Source organism: Lemur catta, chromosome 4, assembly GCF_020740605.2.
Source record: "Lemur catta isolate mLemCat1 chromosome 4, mLemCat1.pri, whole genome shotgun sequence".
Classification (NCBI taxonomy): Eukaryota; Metazoa; Chordata; class Mammalia; order Primates; family Lemuridae; genus Lemur; species Lemur catta.
In genome coordinates, this window is record NC_059131.1 from 27,134,246 (window position 1) to 27,158,001 (window position 23,756).

The following is a 23,756-nucleotide window of genomic DNA, read 5'->3' on the forward strand; positions in this document are numbered from 1 at the left end:
CTAAATCACTATATTAGAAAAGAGCAAGGGTTTCAAGTCAATAATCTCGGCTTCCATGTTAAGAAACTAGATGAGCAAATTCAACACAAATTAAGCAGAAAAGGGAAATAATAAAGATAAGAAAGGACATCAATGAACTACAACACTGAAAAACAATAGAAATGCAACCAAAAGCTGCTCCATCGAGAAGACAAATTTTTCTAGCCAGACCGATCAGGAAAAAAAGGTGAAAAGGCATAAATTACCAAAATGAGGAATGAGAGAGGTCAAATCACTCCTGAGTCATCATGTTTTAAAAGAGTTAAGAAAATATATGCAAAACTTTATGCCAATAAATTTGACAACTTAGATGAAATAGACAACTCACTAAAGAAATGACAGATAACCTAAATAGCCCAATATCGATTTTAAAAATAATGCTTTTGTAATTCAATATCTTCCCCCAAAGAAAATCCTCAGTCCAGATGGCTACACTGGTGAATTCAACCAAATGTTTAGGTAAGAAATAATACCAATTCTGTACAAACTCTTCCAGAAAATTGAAGAAAACTTTCCAACTCAAACTGTCCAACTCACTCTATGAAGCCAGTTTTACCCTGATGCTGAAACGATACAAGAGAAAACACTACACCAATATTCCTCATGAACATAGACATGAAAACTCACAAACTTTTAGCAACTCTAATACAAAATATATGAAAAGGAAAATACATCATGACCATGACCAAGTGGGATTCATCCTAGGAATGCAAGATTGACTAAAATTCTCAAACTAATCAATGCAATTCACCACATTAACAAACTAAAAAAAGAAAAATCAAATAATCATTTAATAGATGTTGAAAAAGGATTGGACAGAATACAGGTAAAACTGGGGAAATCTGAATAAAATCAGATTATGTCAATGTCAATGTCAACATCCTGGTTGTTACATTGTGCTATACTTTTGCAAGATATTATCATTGGGGGAAACTGGGTAAAAGTTTATAAATATCTCTCTACATTATTTCTAATAATTGCATGTGAATCTACAATTATCTTGAAGTAAAAATTTAACCAGAAAATAGCAACAATAAAAATAAAATAAGAAAACAAATTTAAACTAAAAGGCATTTGACAAAATCCAACATCCATTCCTGATAAAACATCTTAGGAAACCAAAAACAAAAGGGCACTTCCTTAACTGATAAAGGGCACCTACAAAACAACCTATAGTTAACATTACACTTACTGGCAAAGGACTGATTACTTTTCCCTTAAGATCTGGATCTAGACAAGGATGTCTGCTCTCAAGTTTTCTATTCAACATTGTACTGAAGGATCTAGCCAGTACAATAAGGCAAAAAAGGAAAAGAAAAAAAGAAATGAAAGGCATCCAGAATCGAAAAAAGGTAAAACTGTCTTTATTCATAGACAACATGACCATCCACATAGAATATATAATAGAATCCACCAAAAGAAACTGACAGGACTAATAAGTCAGTGTAGCAGGGTTGGTGGATACAAAATCAATGCACCAAAATCAATTCTAATTCTGGGCACAGTAGCTCATGCCTGTAATCCCAGCACTTTGGGAGGTCTAGGTGGAAGGATCACTTGAGGCCAGGAGTTCAAGACCAGCCCAAGTAACACAGTGAGACCCCCATCTCCACAAAAAATTTAAAAATTAGTTGGGCATGGTGGCATGTGCTGTATAGTCCTAGCTACTCAGAAGCATCACTTAAGCCCACGAATTCAAGATTATAATGAACTATGATCATGCCACTGCACTCCAGCCTTAGCAACACAGCAAGACCCTGTCTCTAAAAAAAAAAAAAAAAAAAACTGTATGTCTCTATGTCAATAATGAACAATCAGAAATTGAAATTTTTAAAAAATACAATTTAAAATAGCATTGTAAATATGAAATACTTAGGGATAAATCTGACAAAAGATGTGCAAGATCTATACAGTGAACACCACAAAATCTTGCTGAGAGAAATCAAAGACCTAAAGAATTGGGGACATACATCATGTTCCTAGCTTGGAAGACTTAATATTGTTAAGATGTCAATTCTCTCCAAATTGATCCCTAGATTCAATGCAACCTGAATCAAAACCTCAGCATGCTCATATCTATAATCCTAGCACTCTGGGAGGCCGAGGCAGAAGGATTGTTTGAGCTCTGGAGTTTGAGACCAGCCTGAGTAATAGCGAGACCCTGTCACTACTAAAAATAGAAAAATTAGCTGAGCTTCGTGGCGCACACCAGTAGTCCCAGCTACTCAGGAGGCTGAGGGAGGAGGATCACTTGAGCCCAGGAGTTTGAGGTTGCAGTGAGCTGTGATCAGACCACTGCATTCTAGCTGGGTGACAGAATGAGACTCTGCCTCAAAAAAAAAAAAAAAAAAAAAAAAAAAAACTCAGCATGATATTTTTGTAAACACTGATAAGCTAATTCTGAAGTTTATATGAAAATGCAAAGGATCTAGAATTTTTGAAAAAGACCAAAGTTAGAGGGCTAAAACCACCTGATTTCAAGGCTTATAAAGGTACAATACTCAAGAAAAGTGTTGTTGGTATCAACACAGACAAATAGATCAGTGGAACAAAAACAAAACAGAGTCCCAAAATACATCTACACGTATATGGACAACTGATTTTCAAACATGCAAAGGAAACTTAGTGAAGAAAAGATATGCTTTTTAATGTGGTGCTGGTGTGGTAGATATGCATATAAAAAAAAAACAAAACTTTGGTTCATAGCTTGCACCATAAACAAAAATTAACTCAAAATGGATCATGTATCTAAGTATAAAACTACAAAACTTCTGGTAGAAAACATAGGAGAAACCTTGAGTTAGGAAAAGTTGTCTTAGGTGTAACAGAGAAAGCACAATCGATATAAGAAAAATTGATAAACTGGACTTAGACAAATTCAAAACTTGAAATGGTGCTACTTAGAGAATGAAAAGACAGGCCAAAGGTTGGGAAAAAATATTTTCAAATCATATATCTGATAAGGGAGTATATAAAGAACCTATAAAACACTTCCAAAACTCAATAATAAGAAAATATACTCCCCAATAAAACAATGGGCAAAAGATTGGACACATCTTTCTTCAAAGACTACATGGATGGCAAATAACCAACTAGAAATATGCTCATCAGTCATAGGGAAATTCAAATTAAAGCCACAATAGATACCTGGATGTATCTATTAGAATGGCTAAAATTAAAGAGACTTTCAGTAACAAATGGTGAGGATGTAGAAGAACTGGAATTCTCATACAATGCTTGTGGAAATGTAAAATGGCACAAGTACTTTGGAAAACAGTTTGGCAGTTTCTTAAAAAGTTAAACATAAATTTGCCATATGATTCAGCCATTCCACTCCTGGATATTTACCCAAGTGAAATAAAAGCATACGTCCATGCAAAAATTCATATACAGAGATTCACAGCAGCTTTTTTTAAATACTGCAAACTGGAAGCAACTCAGATGTTTATAATAGGTAAAGGAACAAATGAATGTGGTATATCCATAATACGCACTATTCAGAAATAAAAAGAAATGAACTATTGATACATGTAACAACATAGATGAAGCTCAACATAGAGGGAAAGCAGCCAGAACACATATACACACAAAAGTATATCCCACATGATTTCACATATATATAGTTCTAAAAAATGAAACTAGTCCATGGGAACAAAAAACGTGCTATAATTTAAAATTTTAAAGGAAAAAAATCACTGTTAAATGACTACCACGGGCCGGGCATGGTGGCTCACACCTATAATCCTAGTACTCTGGGAGGCCGAGGTGGGCGGATTGTTTGAGCTCAGGAGTTCAAGACCAGCCTGAGCAAGAGCGAGACCCCGTCTCTACTAAAAATAGAAAGAAATTATATGGACAGCTAAAAATATATATGTAGGAAAAATTAGCCGGGCATGGTGGCACATGCCTGTAGTCCCAGCTACTTGGGAGGCTGAGGCAGAAGGATTGTTTGAGCCCAGAAGTTTGAGGTTGCTGTGAGCTAGGGTGACACCACGGCACTCTAGCCCAGGTAACAGAGTCTCACTCTGTTTTTGAGACAGACTCTCAAAAAAAAAGATAAAAATAAAGGACTGCCATGATAAAGAGCAGCATTATAAAGCGCTCGAGTACTAACCTTGGCCACTGCACATCGAACAGCCATCGACCTGTCAGTCAGGAGAGACCTGGCATTCTTGTAAATATCACGATGAGAGGAAGCTGCCGCACCACCCAGTCCATTTAGAACTTTCTGTAGACTCATTAAGATTTCACTTCTCCCTTGAGACTAGATGTGGACATAAAATAAAACTTTACAACTATATTGTAAAATAAATTCCATATTTAAACAAAAATATACCAAGACACAAGAGTTCTTTGGGCCTAATAGTCTTACCTCCAAATTATATACAATAAATAATGAAAAGAAAAATAAAATTAAGTATTCTAGAAAGTACCTGAAAGGTAAGAATAATTATTCAATTAAATCTCTTTCTGAAAAATTCCACTACAACAAGGAAACATATTTCAATGTTTCTATTACATACTGAAGTACAATATAATGAGAACATGAGGACAGATTCAAAAGCTTCAATATCATATCTCAAGGGTCCAAACTTTTAGAATGTAAAAGATTAAATAAAAAATAGTTAAGAAATAAAATAAACAATCCAAAAGAGGAAGAAGAAAACATCCAACACATTTAAAATAGCTTGTCAGAAATATAGCAAACCTTCCTCTTGTGACTAACTCAAACTCTTGTTTCTATACTCTCGTAGTGCTTATTCTTATTTCTAATAATACTTATTCACACATAGATCTCTTCCACTACATTGTAAGCTGTTTGAGGTCAGGGATCATGTCTTATTCATCTTTGTGTGCCTAATGCCTAACAAATAATATGTCCTCAATTCTTGTTTAATGAATGAATACATAGTTCCCAGAAGAGGTATCCAATCCTAATCCAATGACTAGTACTCTTAAAGAGAATAAGAATTTAGACACAGAACACAGAGGCACAGGGAGAAGGCCATGTGACAAAGGAGGCAGAGATTGGAGAGATACATCTGTAAACCAGGGAAGACCAAAGATTTCCAGCAACCACTAGAAGCTAAGAAGGAAAGGAAGCATTCTTCCCTAGAGCCTTCAGAAGAAGTATGGCCCTGCTGACACTTAATTTTGGACTTCTAGCTTCCAGAACTGTAAGACAATAAGTTTCAATTGTTTTAAGCCAACTAGTCCTACATATATATTTTTAGCTGTCCATGTAATTTATTACAGCAACCACAGGAAATTAATACATTAGCTATGACACAAAAAATAAAAGGTCAATACAAAAATAACCATAGGGCTAAAAAAAAAAAAATAGGTAAACTTATTGTTGTCAAGGAAAAGCATTCTTTCCTTACTTTCTGAAAATAAGGTAATGTACATTAAAATAAGGGGCAAGTAATAATTTGAAATTACCTCTTTACTAAGCAATGTGAGTACCACAGTGACAGAAAAAAGCATACATTTTTAAGTGACATCTAACTCTTATCACAAGCAAAACATTCAAATAATATTTGTTGTAAAACTTACCTCTGCACTTTTCAGAGATTTCAAAAGATTATTTACTGTTTCTGGAAAAGCACTGCCCAACATTCTTCCCATTTTTTCATAAAATGCTCCAACACAAGCCACTGCAGCCCTGTAAGAAGTGGTATTTTTACTGGTCATTGTTCAGGTTAATGATACAATTTCATTATACTTACCTTTAGGAACCAATTTGTATGTGACCAGGACACTTTCGACTATAATATTTAATTTTCAACATTTAAAAACAATTTGTTTATTCGTTATAATTGCAACAAGTACTATAGTTAATCAAACTGTATTCTTGTTAGGAATACAAAGGAATAAATATATATGTACATGACAAATCACACCCATCCTTTGCTAAGAAACCCAAGCTTTCCTTTTATGAAGACTTTCAAAATTATGCCAATCCACAACAACCCCTCTCTTCCTTCATTATATACATAACACTTAACCACTCATTTTGACAAAATTATATCATTTACTGTGTTGTGATGTGATCATTTCATATGTCTTTATATTATCCTATGAGTGGAAATGTAAACTCCATAAACAAGGAATATATCTTATATATTTGCATTGCTCACAGCACCTGCCTATGAACAATACAAGTATATAAGATATTTAGTAATAGTACACTATTATTTGTACACCTGTAAAATCTAATCTAAATAGCATTAATGGAACACTTGGAAGAAGAAGGTAATAGCAGCACATCTCTTTAGGAGTAAGAAATGACCCCACCATCACTCGTGTCAATAGTAAGTGAATAGCTGTGAGTTTAGCTTAGAGGCAGGAGTAAAACAAAGTGGTTAAGAGCAGATGCTCTGGAATCTGTGCCTAAATCATAGAAATTGCCACCTAATAGCTATGTGACCTGAGCAAGTTACAGATGAGAGAGGTTAAATAAATTTAGTTTACAATCATACACATAACAAATAGTAGAATCAGGGAATCAACCTTCACCTCCTTGACTACAAATCTCATGTTTTTTTCAATACTCCATAGGCTGATAATAAATTTTAAAATGGCTGAGGTCACAAGCCAGAATATATTAGGAAAGTCTTAAACAGAACCCATGAATCCATCTGAAATACATATGAATAATATGTAATAAATTCTATTTAACCAGAACTATAAAATTATGTATTTGCTAAGTGGTGGTGAACTAAATCATCAAAGTATTAACGTAGCTTAAAACTCCAAAATAAACTAGAAAGCCCTAGTACTCTCTAATTTCCTCTAAAACTTCTGAGGTCTGTATCTACCCCAGACAACACAAAAATCTAATCACAATGTAATCAGCATCCAAGTTCAGAATAATTTCTCTATTTTCTCTGCAAGCTGTTACACTTGCCCTTGTCCCTGAATGTTGGTGTTCTAGAGTGGTATCCTTGGCCGTCTTCTCTTCTCAAATAATATACTCTTCCTAGCTAATTTTATTTATACTAAAGGGTTCAGCCTACTCCCAAATCTCCATTCCCTACTCACCAAAACTGCATTCCCAACTCAGATCTTTGAAATCCAAACCAGGATTTCCAACCACCTACTATACATTGTCACTCAGATATTCCCACTTCAGAATCAACACGCCTAAAATTGAACTCATTATCTTCCCCTCACAACTGGTTCCTCCCTCTTCTATTTTGTATCTTCTGAAAAGCAAATAAGTAAAGTATAAATAAGCCACTTTTGTTTCCAATTAGAAGTTTCCTTTACCTAGAAAACAGACTCGCAAACTACAGCCAGTGGCCATATCTGGCCCATTATCCAGCCTGCCACCTGTTTTTGTAAAGTTTTACTGGAACACAGCCATACTCATTCATTTACAGAATGTCTATGACAGAGATGAGTAGTTGCTACAGAGAAGCATAGTCCACAAAGCCAAAAATACTTAATATCTCGCCTTTCCAGAAAATCTGTTGACCCTTAGTCTATCATATTCCATCTTTGCTCCTCCCATCTTAACCCCTTACCTAATTTCCACATATCCTTCTTTGATGGTTGGTCTTCTTTAGCTGATGCTTCTCTGAGATGCCTTCCTTGATAATGCTTTCCCCTTACACCATAACCAAGCTTTTTAAGGTGTTATTTTCCCTCCCATAGCACTCTTCATTGTACTGTAACTGTTGATTTTCTTATTTGATTCATTCATAGGATGCATTCCTATGGCCATTATCCTTAACACTTGCTCCAAAAAGTCTGCCCTTGACCCAAACCACAAGTATGGGCTAGGAGTTGGGTTAAGTCCTTAATCTAGGGGTCAGCAAACCTGCAGGCAAAATGGTCTTTTTCACAACTGCTGAACTCTGCCATTATAGTGTGAAAGCACCTACCACCTAAATGAACAGGCATGTCTGTATTCCAATATAACTTTACTTACAAAACAGGCAGTAGGCTGGATCTGGCCTAGGAATAGGCTATATTTTGCCTATTCCTGCTTTAATCACATCACCTAGAAACTCTTTACTTTTCTGTCTCAGACAAGACTATTATCTCCATCCAAATTTACCAAAAGACCCCTGTGCAAATTGCTGACACCATACCAATTCTTTGTAGCGTGCTGGAAGTCCCAGTGACAATAGATATGTGGAAGTACTCCTTTTTCCAGATCTACTCCCAGATCTACTTAGAGCTTTTATTGTCACCAGAACGCCTCAGGTTCCATCCACCTGGGGGTCTTTATGGTCAGTAGTCCTTTACTAAGTTTCCCTGAAAGAACAAATAAAACTTCAAGGATCTCTGTCAAAGTAAGTACTTACAATTTTGTTGGTAAGTAGGCTGCAGTGTCATCTTTATTTCTGATAATGTCATTACATTTATCAAGTGTTTGAAAAACTGTAAAAGTGTCTCCAATGCTATAAAGGGCTGCAAGATTTTTAGCTAACAATTTTCGGGTAGGTGGTCCAGGTGAACTACTTATTAATCCAGTTAATTGTTCAACAAGTTTTTTCTGTTTTTCCTTTACATCAGTCTGTTACAAAAAAATTAAAGCGAGAACATCATTTTTTTCTTATGTATATTCTTTTGCCACATTTTAATAAAAAAATACTTAACATTTAAGGTGCACTAATAATTAAAATCTATATTACCTTAAGCATAAAACCATAAATGAACATTTTCATGATAAGGAAAAGTTCAGTAAGAAATGAACCACTCTTTCCTAGATTAAATTTTCTCCTTCATTCCTCTCCAATGCTAACAAGTTAGCTTCCACTAAAAATGAATACTTTTGATCCAAAAAGTTTCCAGGCCAACTTACTAAGAAATAAACCAACAGTCAAAGGATGCAAAATATTGGGTGTATGGACAACTGATATCTTAGAATCCAAATAGGTTTCCCATGTAAACACAAACTCAGTAGTTCATAAAGTTACAGTGAAGGTCAGTGAAGGAAACCAAAAGAAACTGAAGAGCCCTAGGAAACAGAAAAAAATACATATGTCTACCTATAATCAATACCTAGAATCCATTTATTCATTCAAGAAATACTTATTGTGCCCTTACAGTATGTCATGCACTATTCTAGGCCCTGGGGTGCAACAGTGAACAAAACAAAGTCCCCGCCCTCATGAAGTTTACATTCTAGTGGGGAGGAATAGAGTTTACCAAACAAACAAATGAACAGTATGAGTGCTTCCTGTTTTATATAGATTAGTTAGAAAAGGCCTCTCTGAAAAGTGAAGGGTGGAGCTATGCAGATGACTGGGGGAAAAACATTCTAGGCAGAGGGAGCAAGAAGTGCAAAGGTCCTGAGCCTGGAGCATGCTTGGCATCCTTGAGGATAGCCAAGAAGGTCAGTTTGGCCAGAGCAGAGTAAGAGAGAGAAAGTAGCAGGAGATGCAGTCAGCGGGTAAAAGGGATCAGATCGTGCAGGGTCTTATATATCATTGTAAGAAATTTGTATTTTATTCTGAGCAAGTTCGAAGCGGAGGAGGGTCATGATCTAAATGTTTTGACAGGCTCACTCTGACTGCTGAGCTGAGAATACTCTGTAAGATACATGGATGGAAGTATCATGAGCAAACAGGGAGCAGTTACAGTAATCCAGATGAGAGATTATGGTGGTAACCATGGAGATGATAAGAAATAAATTCTGGAAATATTTGTGGATGAAACCACAGGATTTGCTGATGACTATGATGTGAAGTTTGAAAAAAACAGAGAAGTCAAGAATGACTCTAAGGTTTTTGGCCTGAGCAACTAGAAGGATGAAAAGGTCATTTCCTGAGATGCAGAACATGGGGGGAGGGGCAGGTTTGGGAGGGGAAATCAAGAATTTGGTTTGGCTATGTTAACTCAGAGATGCCACTTAGACAACAAAGACATGGAGTAAACAGCTGGATATCTGGGAGTCATTATCTTATAGATGGTAGTAAAAATCATAAGATTAGACGATATCATTAAAGCAGTAAGGATAGGAAAAAAAATGCCCTAGACTGAGGAAGAGCCAACAAAAGGGAATGAGGAGAAGCAAGTGAAACAGAGGAACTAAAAGCAAATGGTGTCCTGGGAAACCATAAACAGGAAGAACTTCATGTAACCTGTGCAAAGTATTCCCAATAAGGAAAGCTGAAAAGAGACCCAACTTATAACACAAGACCGCAAAGAGATCATGGTTTTTTCAGGTCCTAGGTGCTTCTGGAGGTGGGAGTAAAGTTGTCCCTAAAAATGGGGGCATGGTTGAGAGTCTGTTTAAGAAGCTATAAGACTCCTCCATTCCAGAATACAGGACTCTTATTCTTGGAAAAGAGTAAAATATCGCATCTCTGGACTAGAGGACCACTGGCATAGCTGTGGGCTGGGGAACTGCACTGAAAACAGAAGGATTAAGTCAAAGTTCACATACTGACTACTGAAGTCCCTAATCTTCTCACCCAATTCCTAGAACCTAGGCAGCTAGCCATAAACCCTTCAGACACTAGAGTAGAAAATTCTCTTCTGGGAAATGATTAGCCTGGAGAAACCTAAGATACTAAGGTGAGGAACCAAACCAGCCTACAGTGAAGTCCAGTTAACAAAACTGGCCCTGCCCAGAAAACTCTTTACTACTCACTATTAAATTTGATCAGATAGCCAAAGATCATCAGACCTTCGAGCAAAGTATCTAATTTTAAAGGCAGAAAACAAATACCCAGACAATAAAAGGCAAATTGAAACAAAGAGGCTATACAGGAAGGAAACAGAAAGAAAAAAATAAAAGCCTATTATTCACTCCTCAAAGAGATAAGTGAAAACGTAAGATTGTTAGGTAGACTGAGAGATCACTCATACTTGGTGATGATGATGAATTTAATGTCACACCAGCCGTGTAGTCATGTTTTTCTCCAGTCACACTGAGTTGCCCAGGTAGAGACATGCAGTAGGCAATAAGCTGGATTTAAATGAGGTTTGGGCTTTACCAATGAACAGAAAAAAATAGACTAGAAATACCCATCAGTGTAATATTCTCAAATTCCATAAGTGACTCACAACCTTTCCAAAACATGTGTGTTTTCTTACAAATCATGAACACATAATCTTTTTATGTTAATCCAGTTAGGAAAAAAAGCAATACCATACCTTGTTAGCAGCAACCAAGACTTTATCAAGAAATCGCAACCATTCAAAGATAAAAACTGGTCTCTTTGCTTCGGTGATTTGAGCCAAAGCTTCTTCATTTAGCAATAAACTGTGGGCTAACTCCATTACTGAAGTTTTAAATTCCCACCTTAAAACAAGAGTAAAAAGGATTTTGTAAGGATTTTTTAATGTTAAAACTTAATGTTTTAACATTAAAGAAATGAAAAGTATGACTTTACTTCCCATTTCATTTGGGGGGGGGTGGGGAATATAACAAGGCCAAACCTGAGTAACTACTTTTAAAGGACAAAGGTACAAAAACAACTGTGCTTGGTGAGGAAGAATGAATAATGGGATGAAAGGCAAACTGAATATTGCAAAAAGGGCATTCTTCCAGAAGAAATATGCCTAGCAACACATCCGTCATGAACTTGTTCTATAAATGAGAAAAAACTGAAGCACCAAGATCAAACACAACAGCTGGGCCTGACAATCCATCTTCCTTTTTTTCTCGTCCGCCGCTCGGTATATAGCACCTTTAACCCTCCCCCGCTGCACCTAGCCCAGGAGGAGGTCAAAACCTCCCAGCATAAAGACCCCAAACTGCAGGTTTCCAAGACTCTTCCTGTAGGCATGGGTCGGAGTGGCCAGGTCCCCGCGGCCGCAGCGTCAGTGACAGCACCAGGTGGTCCAGCAATGCAGGCGACAGAGGCCTCGCGCGCTCGGGGTCTGAATTCACCCGGCTACTCCGAGGACCGCAGCGCAGTGCCAGGCCGAGGGGAGCGGAGGGTGGGAGGGATGCAAGAGGCCGCCGCAGGCCTCCGCAGGGTTCCTCAGGCTGTCAACCGCACGGGGATGCGGCTCCGAACCAAGCACGGAGCCAGAAAAGGGAAAATGTTCATTACGAACTCGAATTTCCTCCCCACCCCTCTGCAAATGTACTGGGGAAAAGGGGTTTGTATGCGCGTCAATGTGCACGGTCCCGCGACCTCACCTCCCTGTCTGGGGCCGATCAGCTGAGCTCCAGAGACAGAAGCAGCCACCAAGGGACCCGGATGCCCCGCCTCCCGCACTCGGGCCAAAAGGAAGCGAGGGGAGAGCGCGTGCGCGGAAAACTGGTCCTGGGCAAGCGCACTCACCACGTCCTCCTAGCCCCACCTGCTGCAAGTTTCCAGTTGAGTCTGCGCTCGGGTACTCGGTCTGAGCCGAGGCCCCGGCACCCTGCGTGCGCCAGTGGAGCACACGCCATGCGCGTTCTCCAGAACTGAACCTGAAGCGAGTGCAGCTACCAGGTAAGGATCTGGGGGCGATGGGCAGGATGGTAAAAGGCAGTGTGCGTTGGCTGTCTGTGATTGCCCAGCGCACCGTCAGTCTCCTTCCCATCCGTGGGTGGTCGCGTCTGTGGGACGCCTGCAGCTGGGAAGAACGCGGGAGGGAAGGGGTCCGCGGTTCCTGAGGGAAGTATTTGGGAGGGAGGCGTTTCTTGTCACCTTTCTACTGTATATCCAGCTGCGTAGTCCGTCTCTCCACTTGTGTACGTAATGGGACTCTCAATATGTCTGAAACAGCACTCCTGTTGCCACTTCCCCACCGCTAAAGAAAAAAAGAAAGAAAGAAAGAAAGAAACCTACTCCTGCAGTCTTCCCACTCTCCAAAAATGTTAACGCCATTCTTCCATGTATTTAGGCCAAAAGCTTGGCGTAATCTTGACATCGTTCTTCACACACCACCTAAAATCCACCAGCAAATCTTGTAAGCTCTACCTTCAAACATACCCCAAATCCGACCCCTTCCATTGCTATCACTCCGGTCGAGGCCACTGTCGTCTTTACCAGGATATCACCTTGTAAAGTTTATGCTTATATTTGATGGGAGTTGATGATGCTAAAGTATATTGTACCAATAGAAAGGGTGCTTTAAAAATAACTGTAACTCTATTCAGATCTGCCCAGCACTTTAGAGCTAAATATAGCTTAAAATAATAAAATAATTAAAAATAAGCTAATTCTATTTGCAGTAGGAAGACTGCTAAGACCTGAATTCTTTGTTATTTTGAGCAAGTCATTTAGCCAGACTGGGCCTTAATTTCTCCAATTGAAAAGCGGAGCTAGCTATTCCTACCTCATAGAGTTGTTAACAATAATTAAGTGATAAAACTATATGATATACTGGGTAAGTGCTAAACCATTGTGTGTAAAAAAACCTATTATTACAAATGAAGAATCTGAGGTTTAGAGACAGTCAGTGAATTACCACAAACGCTGTATATAATCATACACATTTTTAATTTATTATAATTAAAAATAGATAAACTAAACTATAAGGTTTAAGGATTCACACATGGATAATGAAACTGTAAAGAAAAGGAAGGAAGTAATTGCCATTAAAGACAGAATAGTGACTATTCCTAGAACCAAAGGAGGGGTGTGATTGGGTAGGGGACAGAGAAGGTTCCCATCCCAGGTAGCTGAAAAGGTTCTATCTCCTGATGTGGGTGATGGTTTGTATTATGTTTTGCTGTATAACAAACTGTTGCAAAATTTAGCAGCTTAAGATAACTAATCATTTAGTATCTCACAGTTTCTGTGGATCAGGAATTTGTTAGCAGCTTAGTTTAACTTAGCTTGGACTTTTAAGAAGTTGTAGTGAAGATGCCAGACAGGCTGAGTCATTTGAAGGCTTGACTGGGGAAGAGGAGCCATTTCCAAGGTGGCTCACTTATGTGGCTTACAAGTTTGTGCTGGCTGTTGACAGGAGGCCTCAGTTCCTCCACTGTGGATTTCTCCATAGAGCTTCATGAGTGTCTTCGTTATGTGACAGCTGACTTCCTGCCAGCGAGTCATCTACTAACTTCAGAGTTAAAGTGATCTAAGAGCTGCAGTGTTTATTATAACCAAAAAGTCAACTCCATCATTGCAGATCTTATTGGTTATACAGGCCAATCCTGTTCACTGTGGTAGGAGACTGCACTAGGATATTGCAAACCAAGAGGCAAGAATCATTGGGGGCCATCTTGGAGGGTACCACAAGGTTACAAGAGCATTTGCTTCACAGTAATTAAGTAAGTATATATTTGTTTTATGTATTTTCTGTGTTTATGGTATATTTGTTAAAAAGTATTTAAAAGTGACATGTTGACATAAGAAAAAAGCATTCTACTATTACAAAATCACAAATATTAAAGACTCTTCTTGTCCTCATTGTAGCTAAACATTTATTAATAATTTATGATGTTTGGGATGCAGTGGTAAGTAGAGAGAGTATAAACTCATCTTTGTGCTTTATAGCCTAGTTGAGAAGATATATACTAAAAATATTGAAAACTAGTATACTGTAATCCTTTTTCATCCGATGTAATTGTCCAGCTTCTTAGTTGCAGTTGACAGGACCCCTACTCAAGCAGGCTTAAATAATGTAGAGATGTATTGATGCATTTTGCTGGAAAGAATGCTAGATCACGGCATCAAAAAAATCAGGACCTTGCAAACTATAATTGGTGACTTCTTACTTTTAGGCCTGTCTTTCTCCATTTTCTCTATCTGGCTTCATTCTTCAGACGGGTTCTCTTCATATGGCCCAGAAGATGGCCATCCACAGGCCAGCTTCAGATATCCCTACTTCAGAAACCCCACTGATAAGAGTTTCTTTTCCCTACAATCCATTTATTCATATCATATAAGGAAAGAGATGCTTATTTTCCCTGTTTGGGTCATCCCTCCCCTGTTGCTAGGACATAGCATGCTATAATTGTCTGTCTTTGTGTCCGGGGAATAAAGGGTACTGATATTGCCACTCTCCACTAGAACCACATGGAGGGCAGAGGGCTGGGTTCCCAAAGGAAAGAATGATGGGCAGGATTAAACAACATATGTGTATACACTTTTGTCTCTAGCAACTGGACTAGCAACATTGCCTGGGAACCTGTTAGAGTGCAGAACCTCAGGTTCCAGCCCCAGAGTCAGATTCTGCATTTTAAGATAGCAGGACAGTTCATATACATGATAAAGTTTAAGAAGCACTTTTCTAGATAATTATTTTAATCCTGTAAGGGATAATAGTTACATGACTTTAACTATGTTGGATGGAAATTATCCCCCAAAATATTTCCATGTAAGTGAGGTGTTAACTATGTCAAGTTCCAAATGAGCAGCTTGAACATAAACTGCTGTGGGAGAGAGGCGTGGGCTGGTCAGTACAGGTTTTTGTGAAGAAGGGTAGCCTTGGCCTAGGAGGAAGGGAATGCCTGTGGTATATTCAGAGGGCAGTGAGAAGCCCATGTGGCTTGAATAGTGAATCCTAAAGGAGAGTCAAGTCAGATTATGAAGGATGACATCTCATACTTTGCTAGAGTGACTGGTCCTCCACTGCCTATAGGGTCAAGTTTACTGAAGGGTTTGAAACAGGGGAGTAACCTAACTTGACTTATATTTAAAAAGTAATAATAATAAAAACTGTGGAGGAGGGGCTAAGGATGGGTTGGAAGAGGAGAGGCCAAATGCAACGAGACCAATTAGGAAACTATTGTAATAGTTTAGGTGAGAAAAAGGTGCCTGAACTAAAGCAGTGGTCACAACTGTAGAAAAAATGTCTGTGAGGAATACTATGGAGGAAGAATTGACAGAGATGTATAAGAGGTCAGAACAGGAAGACAGTGATGATGTTCATGTGGAAATAAGAGGAATGCAGAAGGCTTGGGGGGAATGGGAATGAGTTGTTTGGATTCAAGTTGAGTTTGAGAGCTCCACAGATAAAGATGTCCAAAGAGCAGTCTAATAGGTAGTAGAACTCTAGAGAAAACGCATGGCTGGGGGCACATAGAGGTTTATTTCCATTTTGATAGACTAAAATATATATATACATATATATATATGTGAATTCTTACTTTATCATATTTGGTTATAGATACTATTGCAATATTAAGTTGAACATGGCAGAAGAAGAGGACTATATGTCTGATTCCTTCATTAACATCCAGTAAGTAAATGTGCACACCTAACATAATGATATATATAAAACATGTAGATTGTTAAGCAATGATATTGATTTTAAATGTGAAGTTGGAAAGTTAGTTTTGCTTTATGGAAATACCTCCTATGTCTCCATACAAAGATACTAAGAGCTGCTTCTTCCTTTTTTTTTTTTTTTCTTGAGACAGAGAATCTCTCTCTGTTGCCCCGGCTAGCGTGCCGTGCCATCAGCCTAGCTCACAGCAACCTCAAACTCCTGGGCTCAAGCGATCCTCCTGCCTCAGCCTCTCAAGTAGCTGGAACTGCAGGCATATACCACCACACCCAGCTAATTTTTTCTATTTTTAGTCGTCTGGCTAGCTTTTTCTATTTTTAGTAGAGACTGGGTCTCACTCTTGCTCAGGCTGGTGTCGAACTCCTGACATGAAGTGATCCTCCTGCCTCTGCCTCCCAGAGTGCTGGGATTACAGGCATGAGCAACTGACCATGCTGGGCCTGTTCCTCCTTTTAATGCTAACCATTTTACTTCTGCCCTTGATCCTTTTTATTGCCCTCTTCCAAGGAAATTTACTCCTTTTCTTTTATTTCGTCTTATTGTCTCTTCTACCTGCTATTCACTTTTGTTCTTTATTGTTGCCAACCTCCTAGAAAAATTACTCTAAACTTACTAATTTCTTCAGTTCTATACTTCTTGAGTTTCCTACAACCTGGCACCAGCCTTCATCATTCCTACTAAAACAGCCCTGCTTGGAGGTCACTGATCATGCTGTAACATCAGTGATGACAAAGATGATCATAGAAGGAGTCCTGAAATATTAACTAGGGTCAAGAGAGTATTGGCAAAGTTATGAGAAAACTTCATGTACTCATCTAAAATAACTTTTTCCCTTATTGTTCAGAGAAGATGTCAGACCAGGATTACCAATGCTAAGGCAAATCCGAGAAGCTCGTCGAAAAGAAGAAAAGCAACAGGAAGCAAATTTGAAAAATAGGCAGAAGAGTTTAAAAGAAGAAGAAAAAGAAAGACGTGACATTGGCTTGAAGAATGCACTAGGCTGTGAAAACAAAGGGTTTGCTCTGCTCCAAAAGATGGGATATAAAAGTGGTCAGGCTCTTGGCAAAAGTGGTAAGTCACATTCAGAAATAGACAGGTGTTCTTAACCACTCAATTGTGATTTATTGATGAGGACGAAAGCTGATGCTTTAATTTTTATCCATCTACACAGAAATTAAAACAACGTAAGCTTTTTAGTCTCTTAAGTGCTACCAAGCCTTATAGGAAACATTCATATACTCACAACCATTTTAGACCCCACAGTCACCATCAAGAGCTGTTTATCAGCCCATCTTAGCTATACAGGCACTAACAACAGGGATGGATATGGCTTACAATGGCAGCAGCAAAGAATGGTGACAAATGATGGCCTAAGAAGTGCAATGTCCAAAGACAGTGAAACAGCATTGAGGATGATGGCAGGACTCTGCCCTGCTTGCTCTGTACCTATGGCAACTGTCTGAGTGACCATCCAGTTGGAGATTCTCAATTCTTACCTCCCTTTTTTGAAAGTGAAACTGTTTATTAAGATATAAAGAGTGTATATCTAGAGAGAGGCTATATATTTATAGTAGCTTCTGTAAACTCTTTTTCTTTTCTCTCCTTTATTGTATTAATAATTGCTTTGCTTTCTCTTAAGGCTGCCATCGTCTTGGGCCTATATTATCAGTGTTGTCACTTCTTTCTTTTTTTCTTTATTGGAAACAGGGTCTCACTATTTTGCTCAGGCTAGATTCGAGCTCCCAAGTTCAAAGGATCCTCTCGCCTCAGCCTCCCAAGTAGCTGGGAATACAGGCATACACCACTACACCTAGCTAGTGTTGTCACTTTTTAAAACACTACCTTCAGGTGGCATAGGAGGTTGTGAATCAGCCTGTGTGATGACTAGGTATTTGAAGACAAGGGAGGTAATTGACAATATGTAGAGTATTGATGTTCAGATTTCAGTTTTGAGTATCAGTGAAACTTGTGGGGATATGTATAGAGTATTATAAAGTTGCATGCTATACTGGCCTGTACTTGGAGGAAGAATTTCTTTTTTTGTTGTTTTTTTGTTTTGTTTTGTCTTCACCAGAACTGTTTTGATATTAAAAAATAGCAGTTGCTTCAAAATCTTATGGCAGATTTGTTATTGCATATGAGGTAACAATAGGTGACAAAGAATTTCTAAAGTCGTTTGTGTTTTATTCTCTTTTTAGGAGATGGTATTGTTGAACCGATTCCTCTCAATGTCAAAACAGGTATGTAATTTTTTTGAGTATATTTACCAGTAATACTAACTTTACAATTAGATCTACCGTGTGTATTTATTCAATACTTTTTTATGACGGTATTGTTCTTATCATAGGAAGCCTTCAGTAAAATTTTATTAAACTTCTAACATTTTAAACTAGAAATAAAAGTAAGTTTTATTGAGTATGAAATATAATTCAAATCATAAAAATATGGAGAAAAACATCATTGTCACCACTGAAAGCACAATACTGTTTTTGTCCATTGAAGAAGTGTTCTGAGACAGACTTACCCATTAAATGTTTTGCTTAATACTTTAGATAAATTCAAGAGAAAAAATATATATTATTAATATTTATCATATTTAAATAAAAGTATGACAGTTCATGCTGTTTTCCTGATTTTAGAAAAAAATTTGTATAGTATTACCATAAGATGAGACTAATGATCTTTTTAAAAATCAGATCATGTGTTTGGGCTTTTGAAAAAGCAAACCTAGTGTTTTCTCCTGTTATTCCAGTCAAATGATTTGTGAGTAATTATACACAAATGAGAATTGCATTAATTTGTAAATATTTAAATTGTTGTGTTTTAAAATACCAAGTCAGTAAGTTTCTCATCAGAATTTTCTATTTGAACAGGGAAAAGTGGCATTGGTCATGAGGCATTATTGAAACGGAAAGCAGAGGAAAAATTAGAAAGTTACAGAAGAAAGATTCGCATGAAAAATCAAGCTGAAGAAACAGCTGCAGAACAGTTTCGGTAAGACTGTATATTGGAGCTGTTTTGGGTTTCATCTCCTGTTTATTGTTGTATGTTCTCTAGTACTTGGGCATAGAAAATGATTCAAGAGAATATAGACCTTTAGTGTACAATTTATTCTTTCAATTAGAATGCGACTTAAAACTAAGCAAGATGAAATGAAGCTAGAAGGCGACCTTAGAAGAAGCCAGCGAGCCTGTCAACAATTGGATGCCCAAAAAGTAAGCCTTTTACCTGCTTTCCATTTAGCAAAGTGTTTTGGTACCCAGTATGATTTGCCGTGTATTTTTATTTAAAAAAACAAAAAAAAACTCCAAGCCTGCTTTGTCTAGCCTTCCACCCATTAAAGCTTTCATTTAATGTGCATTACTAACCTGTGATAACTGATACATTAATAGCTTATTTACTGCAAGAAGCTAAGTTGTGTGTGAATTATCCAATAAGTATATGCAGAAATTCTGTTCTTCATAATATTTGATTAACCAGAATAGCCTATTTTCAGTTCATATTCAGTATCTTGTATGTGTCTAACTAGTAAGATCAAGTGGAATGCTATCTATTTCAGATTTGAATGGTTTAAAAAAAATTCTATCTTTACCTTTATCTTGGATGTTCAAGTACCATAAAAATAAAATAATTTCATTTGAAGTCTCAAAAATGTTTGTACAATTTTCCTCATATAAATAGAATGCTGGAAGCAATCTCTCACTTTTCTGTATTTACATAACACTTTGTTTTGGATATATTTCATGACACTTACGATTTCCTAGCATGTATTTATTATTTCATACATATTTTTCCTGTCAGACTGTCAGCAGCAATTTGGAGACAGTATTGTAATTGAATTTTGCATCCACATAGTTCATGGGCACAGTTCTTTTACTCTTGAAGCAGCACACCGTAAATATTTATTGAAAGAATGAATTCATGTTGACACAAACATGCTGTGAATCTTATGTTTAGCTATGTTTGATTGAGAATAATTATGTATTTTCAGAATATTCAGGTTCCCAGGGAGGCATGGTACTGGTTGAGGCTTGAAGAGGAGGCTGAAGAAGAGGAAGAGGAAGAAAAAGAACAGGATGAAGATGAATATAAGAGTGAAGATTTAAGTGTATGTTTTGGCACCATTTCTCCTTTGTAGCAAGGTGTCTCGGCCTTGGCACTATTAACACGTCGAGCCAGGGTAATCCTTTGTTGTGAGGGGCTGTCCTCTGCATGGTAAGATGTTTAGCATCATCCCTGGCCTCTGCCCACCAGATGCCAGTTGCACCTCTCTTTATGACAACGAAAAATGTTTCCAGACATTGCTAAGTGTCCCCTGAGGGGAAAAATAGCCCATGGTTGAGAACAGCTGCATTACAGGATTATTTTATTAATCCTAATTCAAAACTTGCATGTAATTTTCCCTTTAGCTTCCATTTGCCCTCTCACCTCAGCTTTAGTTGGGATGATAGATTAGCTGCAAATGTAAATTATTTAAATTTTTTTTAATATCCATATTTTATTTTATTTTTTTTCAGACTATTATGGGGGTACAAACACTTTGGTTACATATATTGCCTTTGCACCACCCGAGTCAGAGCTACAAGTGTGCCCATCCCCTAGACAATGTACACCGCACCCATTGATGTGAATTCACGCATCCCATTCTCCCACCTACCTTCCCGACATGAATGTTACTTCCATATGTGCACCTAAGTGTTGAATTTATACTTTGTTTCCTGTTAAACTTCTGGAAATGATTCTAAATGTGTACTTCTTTCCCCCACCCATAAACAAAACAAAACAAAACAAAAAGTACGATCAAAAGGAAGTAGAGATTATTCATGAAAGGAAGATACATTCTTATGGTTACTTGAGTATGAGAATCTTGTAGAAAATATTCACTATTTGGAAAGCCTGTGTTCCATTGACTGGGAGTCCATTAATGAGAACTTGCATGGCAAAAGGTGGCAGTGTCCATCTTCACCTTATCTGAGGGGAATAGATGCCTTGAAAGTAGAAAGGGTCTTTAAAGGATGCTGATTATAATAAAGCCAGCCAAAACTGTTTTCTGAATGTTAACACGTAGTCCCTATTGTATCTGACAGACTTGTGACAATCTCAGGGTGGCTAATAAATTGAAACATATTCGAATATGTTATTAATACTTCTGCCCGTGACACCTTAATAACTGTCTGAGAATATAAGAGAAGATTTACAGCCTTGGGCTAATTCAGCATGATCTAAGAACCAAAAAACTAAGGTTCTATTCAATGTGAACTAACAATATGCTTGTGTTCTCTATCTAGGTACTGGAAAAATTACAAATATTGACTAGTTATTTAAGACAAGAACATCTATATTGTATTTGGTGTGGAACAGCCTATGAAGGTAAGAAAATGCTTTATACTTTTTAAAAATATTGAATACAAGTGCTCTGGTTTTTAGTAAAAGTCACATTTCTAATAGACAATGAAAGTTTTTTATTCCATTTGTCTTCAAAAAATAGTGGATATAGAAATAATTAAGGCTTTATTAAAATTACATGTAACTTTTCAGAAACAATATGCAGAAGGGAATTATTCAGTGTTTTATTTCAAAAGAAATAATTTTAAACTAACCTGAAGATGATGAACTTTTTCATACTTTATTTTTAAAGATTCTTTCTCGGGCTACAGATATTTGAAAGATGTTTATATTAAACTTTTAGAATGAATTTTTATGTAGTTAGGTAGAATATTGTCCCTAAACCATAAAAATTAGATATGTTGAAATCCACTCCATTTTTTTTCATTGTAATGAAAGAAATGGTTTAAAATTTGCCAAATGACTTATAGAGCTAGGTGCTTCCACTCCTAATGCATTTGTCCAAGCTGCCTTTTCTAACTTGTATTTTAAGAACTTTGTATGTGAGAGTGAAGAATTTTTGGTTATTGTTGTTTTTATCTTTTCCTGGTTTGTTTAGTAAAGTAGCAAACACAGCAGATCAAAAATAAATGTCATATTGAAATTATTTTCTAGAATAGTTTACTCTAAGAGTTGTATTAATTTTTTATTTTCCTCACATAAATTACAGATAAAGAAGACTTATCTTCAAATTGCCCAGGACCAACTTCTGCAGATCATGACTAAGATTATTCCCATTAAAGTGGACACTTGTAAAATGTCATTGTTTTCTAGAGGTAGACAATTCAGGAGTTAGAAATCCCAAATTGTTTATGCCAGTAAAGAAAGAGGGCTTTTACATAACGTTTTGTTCTTTGTGTACTTTAGAAGTCCATACTTTGTACTTTAGAAAATAATCACTCACTGACTTGAAAAAAAATAATGCAATGCTATTTGAGAACACAAGTGTCATAGACATGTACAATTACAATTCAGAGTTGTATTGTGATGCTTGTGAGGTTTAAGAACACCAACAAGTAACTCTCTTATTCTGCTCTTCACTGTGGAACAAAGTGAGAAATAAGACATGGGAGTCAGAGGGAGCTAAAAATATCAGCTTTATCAGTGATGAAGCTGAATTAGGGAATAAGGTTGATCTTTTCTCCAATCAGACTCCTAATATTTCTCCCTGATTGGAGGGAACTGCAGGCCTCTGCCTTGTTGGGGCAGAGCCCATCTTTGCATTCTGCCACTACTTAGCGTTCATGGTTAGGGAACCCACCAGGAATGAATGAGGTTCAGAGAACTTGTTCCTACCCTTCTCTCTCCCATCCTTCTCTCTCCCAAGGAGCAAGAAGTTCCCTTCCCTTCGCCCAAGCACGAGGAGGAGACGAAAAGTATTCCCCTCAATAAGACTGATGTCAGAGGCAATGTTCCACTAACACTACGAAATTCTAATCAGTTTTAGAGACAAAATAATTATATTTCTGGGAAAATCGTGAGTTTTCATGGCTATGTATATATCCATTGTAAGTGATCTGTTGTAAGTTTTTTGGCTAAAGAAACTTAATTGAGAAGAACCTTAAGTATCATGTGATCTATGTACTTACTGAATTTGGAACCCCCTTGACAACATTCCTAGCAGGTGTTGATTCAACTTCTACCTTTGAAGTAAGGACATACCACATGGCACACTATAAAAGAGCTCCATCCAAGGTCAGGCATCAAAATCAGGAACCTTTTAAAAAGTTCATATGCTCAGGTGTCTCCCCTAGTGATTTTGATTTAACTAGTGTTCCTGAATATCTGTATTTATTTTAAAGTCCCAAGAATGAGTCCCATAAGCACGCGAGGATAAGAGCTAGTGCTATAGGTTATTATAAATGTAGAGCAGCACTGTTCTTTGGATAGAGTTGTGATCTCACTTGTCTGATGTTACAGTTCACCTTTCAAGGTGCATTGAGCAAGAGATCGACCTCTTCTTCCTTTTATTAGAAACAGCATACACAAGAAATAGCAAAAGCTAACCTACACTTGCATAGGTTAAGATAATCAATAGTATAACTTGTATTAGTTTCTGACCTAATATGACCTAATTCACTTGTTCTTCAGTTTAACTTGAGGAGCTTTAAAAAATAATACAAGGGTCTTACCCCAGGGATTCAGATGTAATTGGTTGCTGTGGCTTGGGCATCCTGCCCTGGATTCTGAGGTGC

General features: G+C 37.4%; 2 protein-coding genes across 6 annotated transcripts in view; one reads left to right on the forward strand and one right to left on the reverse strand.

The window, feature by feature from the left end:
- The window catches only part of HEATR5B (HEAT repeat containing 5B), a 90,178-nt gene extending 77,929 nt beyond the window's left edge, over nucleotides 1–12,249 (reverse strand). For 3 of the 4 annotated variants that reach the window (XM_045549396.1, XM_045549395.1, XM_045549397.1), the window contains exons 1-5: nucleotides 12,149–12,189; nucleotides 11,155–11,302; nucleotides 8,355–8,566; nucleotides 5,596–5,704; nucleotides 4,154–4,303 (exon numbers count right to left, since the gene is read on the reverse strand). In XM_045549396.1, the coding sequence (XP_045405352.1) occupies nucleotides 4,154–4,303; nucleotides 5,596–5,704; nucleotides 8,355–8,566; nucleotides 11,155–11,280 (597 nt within the window). In that variant the 5' untranslated portion in view covers nucleotides 11,281–11,302; nucleotides 12,149–12,189. Of the gene's footprint in view, nucleotides 1–4,153; nucleotides 4,304–5,595; nucleotides 5,705–8,354; nucleotides 8,567–11,154; nucleotides 11,303–12,148 lie in introns of all 4 variants that reach the window. The other variant, XM_045549394.1, reaches the window with a different exon arrangement.
- Nucleotides 12,250–12,321: 72 nt separating this feature from the next.
- GPATCH11 (G-patch domain containing 11) lies at nucleotides 12,322–22,641 on the forward strand. 2 transcript variants are annotated; one of them, XM_045549399.1, is made up of 10 exons: nucleotides 12,322–12,446; nucleotides 14,074–14,215; nucleotides 16,057–16,128; nucleotides 17,021–17,247; nucleotides 18,375–18,416; nucleotides 19,050–19,170; nucleotides 19,301–19,391; nucleotides 20,168–20,284; nucleotides 21,465–21,546; nucleotides 22,232–22,641. In XM_045549399.1, the coding sequence occupies exons 3-10, from the start codon at nucleotides 16,082–16,084 to the stop codon at nucleotides 22,285–22,287; spliced, it is 783 nt and encodes a 260-aa protein (XP_045405355.1). In that variant the 5' UTR covers nucleotides 12,322–12,446; nucleotides 14,074–14,215; nucleotides 16,057–16,081; the 3' UTR covers nucleotides 22,288–22,641. The 2 variants fall into 2 exon arrangements, with proteins under 2 accessions (XP_045405355.1, XP_045405354.1); XM_045549398.1 differs by having other exon boundaries at nucleotides 14,092–14,215.
- The last annotated feature ends 1,115 nt before the right edge of the window (nucleotides 22,642–23,756 follow it).